This window comes from Rutidosis leptorrhynchoides, chromosome 9 (genome assembly GCF_046630445.1).
Source record: "Rutidosis leptorrhynchoides isolate AG116_Rl617_1_P2 chromosome 9, CSIRO_AGI_Rlap_v1, whole genome shotgun sequence".
Taxonomy (NCBI): Eukaryota; Viridiplantae; Streptophyta; class Magnoliopsida; order Asterales; family Asteraceae; genus Rutidosis; species Rutidosis leptorrhynchoides.
The window spans coordinates 8,891,213-8,899,714 of NC_092341.1; the positions used below are offsets into that span (position 1 = coordinate 8,891,213).

General features: G+C 37.4%; 1 protein-coding gene across 1 annotated transcript; it reads left to right on the forward strand.

The window, feature by feature from the left end:
• The first annotated feature begins 5,479 nt into the window (after positions 1–5,479).
• LOC139867720 (uncharacterized) lies at positions 5,480–8,248 on the forward strand. The gene is made up of 3 exons (XM_071856083.1): positions 5,480–6,866; positions 7,308–7,618; positions 8,228–8,248. Exons 1-3 carry the CDS (start codon positions 5,480–5,482, stop codon positions 8,246–8,248), a joined length of 1,719 nt encoding a protein of 572 aa, XP_071712184.1.
• The last annotated feature ends 254 nt before the right edge of the window (positions 8,249–8,502 follow it).

Here is an 8,502-nt window from a genome sequence, read left to right on the forward strand (position 1 = left end):
AAATGTTGTTAACCCAATGTTTATAATATCAAATGAGATTTTAAATTATTATATTATCATGATATTATCATGTATGAATATCTCTTAATATGATATATATACATTAAATGTCTTTACAACGATAATCGTTACATATATGTCTCGTTTAAAAATCATTAAGTTAGTAGTCTTGTTTTTACATATGTAGTTCATTGTTAATATACTTAATGATATATTTACTTATCATAGTATCATGTTAACTATATATATATATCCATATATATGTCATCATATAGTTTTTACAAGTTTTAACGTTCGTGAATCACCGGTCAACTTGGGTGGTCAATTGTCTATATGAAACATATTTCAATTAATCAAGTCTTAACAAGTTTGATTGCTTAACATGTTGGAAACATTTAATCATGTAAATATCAATCTCAATTAATATATATAAACATGGAAAAGTTCGGGTCACTACAGTACCTACCCGTTAAATAAATTTCGTCCCGAAATTTTAAGCTGTTGAAGGTGTTGACGAATCTTCTGGAAATAGATGCGGGTATTTCTTATTCATCTGATCTTCACGCTCCCAGGTGAACTCGGGTCCTCTATGAGCATTCCATCGAACCTTAACAATTGGTATCTTGTTTTGCTTAAGTCTTTTAACCTCACGATCCATTATTTCGACGGGTTCTTCGATGAATTGAAGTTTTTCGTTGATTTGGATTTCATCTAACGAAATAGTGAGATCTTCTTTAGCAAAACATTTCTTCAAATTCGAGACGTGGAAAGTGTTATGTACAGCCGCGAGTTGTTGAGGTAACTCAAGTCGGTAAGCTACTGGTCTGACACGATCAATAATCTTGAATGGTCCAATAAACCTAGGATTTAATTTCCCTCGTTTACCAAATCGAACAACGCCTTTCCAAGGTGCAACTTTAAGCATGACCATCTCTCCAATTTCAAATTCTATATCTTTTCTTTTAATGTCAGCGTAGCTCTTTTGTCGACTTTGGGCGGTTTTCAACCGTTGTTGAATTTGGATGATCTTCTCGGTAGTTTCTTGTATAATCTCCGGACCCGTAATCTGTCTATCCCCCACTTCACTCCAACAAATCGGAGACCTGCACTTTCTACCATAAAGTGCTTCAAACGGCGCCATCTCAATGCTTGAATGGTAGCTGTTGTTGTAGGAAAATTCTGCTAACGGTAGATGTCGATCCCAACTGTTTCCGAAATCAATAACACATGCTCGTAGCATGTCTTCAAGCGTTTGTATCGTCCTTTCACTCTGCCCATCAGTTTGTGGATGATAGGCAGTACTCATGTCTAGACGAGTTCCTAATGCTTGCTGTAATGTCTGCCAGAATCTTGAAATAAATCTGCCATCCCTATCAGAGATAATAGAGATTGGTATTCCATGTCTAGAGACGACTTCCTTCAAATACAGTCGTGCTAACTTCTCCATCTTGTCATCTTCTCTTATTGGTAGGAAGTGTGCTGATTTGGTGAGACGATCAACTATTACCCAAATAGTATCAAAACCACTTGCAGTCCTTGGCAATTTAGTGATGAAATCCATGGTAATGTTTTCCCATTTCCATTCCGGGATTTCGGGTTGTTGAAGTAGACCTGATGGTTTCTGATGCTCAGCTTTGACCTTAGAACACGTCAAACATTCTCCTACGTATTTAGCAACATCGGCTTTCATACCCGGCCACCAAGTTATAGTCCCACTTTTAAAATCTAATATTTTTGGGATGAGAATACATGCAGGTTTTATAAATGATTTACAAAATAGACACAAGTACGTGAAACTACATTCTATGGTTGAATTATCAAAATCGAATATGCCCCTTTTTATTAAGTCTGGTAATCTAAGAATTAGGGAACAGACACCCTAATTGACGCAAATCCTAAAGATAGATCTATTGGGCCTAACAAACCCCATCCAAAGTACCGGATGCTTTAGTACTTCGAAATTTATATCATATCCGAAGGGTGTCCCGGAATGATGGGGATATTCTTATATATATGCATCTTGTTAATGTCGGTTACCAGGTGTTCACCATATGAATGATTTTTATCTCTATGTATGGGATGTGTATTGAAATATGAAATCTTGTGGTCTATTATTATGATTTGATATATATAGGTTAAACCTATAACTCACCAACATTTTTGTTGACGTTTAAAGCATGTTTATTCTCAGGTGATTATTAAGAGCTTCCGCTGTCGCATACTTAAATAAGGACGAGATTTGGAGTCCATGCTTGTATGATATTGTGTAAAAACTGCATTCAAGAAACTTATTTTGTTGTAACATATTTGTATTGTAAACCATTATGTAATGGTCGTGTGTAAACAGGATATTTTAGATTATCATTATTTGATAATCTACGTAAAGCTTTTTAAAACCTTTATCTATGAAATAAAGGTTATGGTTTGTTTTAAAAATGAATGCAGTCTTTGAAAAACGTCTCATATAGAGGTCAAAACCTCGCAACGAAAACTGAAATGTCCCGTTCTTATTGATTAAAAACGTTCCATATTAATTGATTTCGTTGCGAGGTTTTGACCTCTATATGAGACGTTTTTCAAAGACTGCATTCATTTTTAAAACAAACCATAACCTTTATTTCATAAATAAAGGTTTAAAAAGCTTTACGTAGATTATTAAATAATGATAATCTAAAATATCCTGTTTACACACGACCATTACATAATGGTTTACAATACAAATATGTTACATCGAAATCAGTTTCTTGAATGCAGTTTTTACACAATATCATACAAACATGGACGCCAAATCTTGTCCTTATTTTAGTATGCAACAGCGGAAGCTCTTAATATTCACCTGAGAATAAAGATGCTTTAAACGTCAACAAAAATGTTGGTGAGTTATAGGTTTAACCTATATATATCAAATCATAATAATAGACCACAAGATTTCATATTTCAATACACATCCCATACATAGAGATAAAAATCATTCATATGGTGAACACCTGGTAATCGACATTAACAAGATGCATATATAAGAATATCCCCATCATTCCGGGACACCCTTCGGATATGATATAAATTTCGAAGTACTAAAGCATCCGGTACTTTGGATGGGGTTTGTTAGACCCAATAGATCTATCTTTAGGATTCGCGTGTCAATTAGGATGTCTGTTCCCTAATTCTTAGATTACCAGACTTAATAAAAAGGGGCATATTCGATTTCGATAATTCAACCATAGAATGTAGTTTCACGTACTTGTGTCTATTTTGTAAATCATTTATAAAACCTGCATGTATTCTCATCCCAAAAATATTAGATTTTAAAAGTGGGACTATAACTCACTTTCACAGATTTTTACTTCGTCGGGAAGTAAGACTTGGCCACTGGTTGATTCACAAACCTATAACAATATATACATATATATCAAAGTATGTTCAAAATATATTTACAACACTTTTAATATAATTTGGTGTTTTAAGTTTATTAAGTCAGCTGTCCTCGTTAGTAACCTACAACTAGTTGTCCACAGTTAGATGTACAGAAATAAATCGATAAATATTATCTTGAATCAATCCACGACCCAGTGTATACGTATCTCAGTATTGATCACAACTCAAACTATATATATTTTGGAATCAACCTCAACCCTGTATAGCTAACTCCAACATTTACATATAGAGTGTCTATGGTTGTTCCGAAATATATATAGATGTGTCGACATGATAGGTCGAAACATTGTATACGTGTCTATGGTATCTCAAGATTACATAATATACAATACAAGTTGATTAAGTTATGGTTGGAATAGATTTGTTACCAATTTTCACGTAGCTAAAATGAGAAAAATTATCCAATCTTGTTTTACCCATAACTTCTTCATTTTAAATCCGTTTTGAGTGAATCAAATTGCTATGGTTTCATATTGAACTCTATTTTATGAATCTAAACAGAAAAAGTATAGGTTTATAGTCGGAAAAATAAGTTACAAGTCGTTTTTGTGAAGGTAGTCATTTCAGTCGAAAGAACGACGTCTAGATGACCATTTTAGAAAATATACTTCCACTTTGAGTTTAACTATAATTTTTGGATATAGTTTCATGTTCATAATAAAAATCATTTTCTCAGAATAACAACTTTTAAATCAAAGTTTATCATAGTTTTTAATTAACTAACCCAAAACAGCCCGCGGTGTTACTACGACGGCGTAAATCCGGTTTTACGGTGTTTTTCGTGTTTCCAGGTTTTAAATCATTAAGTTAGCATATCATATAGATATAGAACATCATTTATAATATAATATCTATATTACTGGCACGAACCTAGTACACCAAGTTTCACTGAATATTGACCAGTAACGCGCGGGAATTTTGCTTGCATAATTTGGTGTTTGCTTTCCGGCCTATTTTACGACGAGTACTGCATCATCGCCTACAAATCGGCCTACGGAGAGATCTACGTTGTGGTGCAGTTTTTCCCGGACCGCGGTTGCTAGACGACTGACGGCCACGCTGCCGGAAAATCTTAAATCCTGTCGGCCGGTTACATCCACCTCTTCTGTCTTACGCTTATCTAGTTACCTGCTATTTGCTGTTTTTTTAACTTTGCTTTGCTGCTTATTTTATTTGCACATGTTCATATAATTATTTTAATCTTGTTAGCAAGTAATTGCCTCTTTGTTAGTATTTTTTGGAAACTGTTTTGGTTGACTGGCCGGTACTTTGATCAAGATAGATAGTTATTTTATCCATTTTTATATTTATAATTAAGTATTAAATTAATAACTTATTATTTCATATCTTTTTAATCGTAGATTGTGTATTGGGATGCTATTTGTGCTTTTTTGATAGTTTATTACTGTATTATATTAATATATATAACAACTTTTTTTTTCTCATCTTTTATTTCATATTATAATTGTTGTATTTTTCCTTCTAATTTGTTATAAGCTAAATTTTTGGTTAGGTTACTTATAATTCTATATATAATATATATAATATAGTAATTTACCTACTGTTTTTCGTTGGTGTAATTTCGTTGTTATTTACTCCCTGTTTTTTATTTATATTTCTTCTACTTGCTTATAGTTATTATTACTTTATCTTTTTTACTACTAGCTGCTCGTAGTTTGGTAAGATAGACACTAGACGTTCTTATGATTTCTTAAGGTCATGTCCTTCTGATTCTGGGGCGGGTAGGTCGGTTGGGCCTAGAAGCGGCAATAGGTTAGCGAGGTTGGGTAGGATTAGAGTGGGTAGTTGGAATGTGGGAACTTTGACCGGCAAGCGGTATGAACTGGTCGAGACTTTACGAGAATGCAAAGTGGACATTTTGTGCGTCCAAGAGACTAGATGGAAAGGTCGAGGGGCGGCTAGGATCAATGACTACAAGTTGTGGTTCTCGGGATCGAGAGTAGCTAGGAATGGGGTTGGAATCATTATTGGCCCACCCTACAACGAGTATGTTGTGGATGTAGGTAGACGGAGCGACAGGATTATGTCGGTTAGGTTGGTTATTCAGGAGGTGACTTTCACGGTAATTTGCGCTTACGCACCCCATGCGGGCCGTGGAGATGCTGAAAAGAGACACTTCTGGGAATCGTTAGACGCGGTTGTGAGGATGTGCCCTTCGGACCATAGTTTACTTATTGGTGGAGATCTCAATGGCCATATAGGATCTGATGTTGAGGGATATGCGGGAGTCCACGGGGGTTTTGGGTACGGAGCTAGAAATGAGGAAGGACTCTCTATTCTTGAATTTGCTGTTGCCCACGACTTGGCAGTTGTGAATTCGTTTTTCAAGAAGAGGGATGCTCAGTTAGCAACTTTTCATAGCGGAGGTCATAGTACCCAGATTGACTACCTGTTAATTCGCAAAGGGGATCTTAGGACTTGTGGAGACTGTAAGGTCCTGACTGCCTGGACATGCTCCTCCCAGCACAGACTGTTGGTCATGGATTTGGTTCTCCAGAGACGGGCCACCAAGAGTGTGAGACAAGCCCAACCTAAGATCTTGTGGAAGAAGTTGAACGGAGAGAAGGCAGAGACCTTTAAAACTACGGTTATAGGTAGAGTGGATGCTGAATTAGAAATGATATCCAATGATGACACGGATCAGATGTGGAATTGTCTGGCGTCCTCCATTAGAGAGGTAGCCAAGGAAACCCTAGGTGTGGCTCTAGGTACATGTAGAGGCCATAGGGCTGTTAGAGAATCATGGTGGTTCAGTGAAGAGGTTCAAAGCAAAGTTGCGCTTAAGCAACTAAGGTTTAGGGAGCTCATCGCTGGTGGGGAGGGGACTCCGACGGATAGAATTAGGGCTGTAGAGAGATATAAAGAAGCCAAAAGAGAAGCTAAGAAGGCTGTAGCCCTAGCAAAAGAAAATGCATATGAAGATCTGTATAAGAAACTTGACTCCAAAGAGGGAGCTAATGATATTTACAAGATAGCCAAAGCTAGGGAGCGAAGACGCATGGATCTTGATAACATCAAGTTTATCAAAAATGAAGATGGTCAAACTTTAGTTAAGGAAGACGAAATTAGGAAAAGATGGGAAGAGTATTTCTCATCTCTCTTCGTAGTGGGAAGACCAGAGCGCCACGAGGACTTACAAGTCGCTGATATAGAACAATCCCATAACAGCATAGATTGCGAGAGGATTAGCGAAGAGGAAGTAAGATTGGCACTACGAAAGATGGGGAGAAATAAATCAGTGGGACCGGATCAGATCCCTATTGAGGCGTGGCGGTGCCTGGGCGACACTGGTGTTAGATGGCTGACTTGCCTTTTTAACAAGACGTTTCGAAGCTATAAAATGCCTATGGAATGGAGACTGAGTGAGACTATTCCCATCTATAAGAACAAGGGGGATGCTCAATGTTGCGGTAACTATAGAGGCATAAAATTACTTAGTCATACTATGAAGCTTTGGGAGAAAGTGATTGAGACTAGACTTCGACGCGAAACCAATGTTTCGGAGAACCAATTTGGTTTTATGCCAAAGCGCTCTTCGATAGAGGCAATCCATATTATTAGGAACCTTATGGAGAAGTATAGAGAAAAGCAAAAGAACCTAGAGATGGTCTTCTTAGACTTAGAGAAGGCCTACGATTGCGTGCCACGAAACTTGATTTGGAAGACCCTTAAGGGCAGAAGTATCTCGAGTAGGTATATTAATGTTATTAGAGATATGTACGAAGGGGCGAAGTCTTGTGTTCGAACACCGGTGGGAAATACTGAAGTTTTCCCAATAGAAGTAGGCCTGCACCAGGGATCGGCCCTTAGCCCTTTCCTTTTCGCTTTGATCATTGATGAACTTTCTCGAGGGATACAAGAATGCATCCCTTGGTGCCTGATTTTTGCCGATGATATTGTGCTCGTTTCGGATTCTAAGGAGGAGCTTAATAGAAGGCTGGAGCAATGGAGGGTGGCCTTAGAAAGTAACGGTCTATACATTAGTAGACAAAAGACAGAATATCTTAGTTGCGATTTTGATAGGAATGTTGATGAACAAAGTGATGGAGTGAACATCTGTATTGGAGACCAGATCTTGCATCCACAAACTTCGTTTAGATACCTGGGCTCGGTGCTACACAAATCGGGGAGGATAGATGAAGACGTGTCGCACCGAATTAAGGTAGGGTGGGTGAAGTGGAGAGCAGCGACTGGAGTCTTATGCGACAAGAAGATCCCCCTTAAGCTGAAAGGGAAATTCTTCAAGGTGGCAATTAGACCTGCCATGTTATACGGATCAGAGTGTTGGCCTATGACGAAAGCACAAGAGAGGAGGATGGAGGTGGCAGAGATGAGGATGCTTAGGTGGACATGTGGTAAAACCATGTTAGATATGATTCCTAATAGTGTTTTTAGGGAGAACCTGAAAGTTAGAAGCATCATCGACAAGCTTAGAGAAGAACGACTTCGATGGTTTGGGCATGTGAGAAGACGACCTCCTACTGCCCCTGTTAGGAGGGTCGAGACACTTACGGTTGACGGCGTAAGAAGAAGGGGTAGACCTACGCGTAGGTGGGAAGATAGGATAATGCTAGACTTGAAGGAGCTCTTATTGACCGAGGACATGACCTCTGATAGGGTTGCGTGGAGGACTAGAATTAGAATAGACGAGTAGGTTTTTTGGTTTTGTTTGTGTGTTTGTGGTTTTGTGGGTATCTTCTTTCACTCTGCTCTTTGCTCTTTGCTGGTTTGTTGTTTTTTTTTTTTTTTTTTTTTTTTTCTCTCTCTCTAGACCCATGCATCGATGGTGTAAGTTTGGACATGTGGGTTTCTATGTGTATGTATGGATGTTCGTGTTTGTATGTATGTATTTAAGTTTGTTCGCAGGTTTATGTTTGTTTGTTTGTATGTTCGCTTGTTTTGCTTTTCTGCTTGTCTTTGATTGTATTTATGTATTTATGTATGTTTGTATTTATGTATGGTTGTATGTTTATATGTATGTATAGTTATATGTTTGGTTGTATGTATATTCGTATGTTTGTATGTATATCCGTATGTTGGTATGTA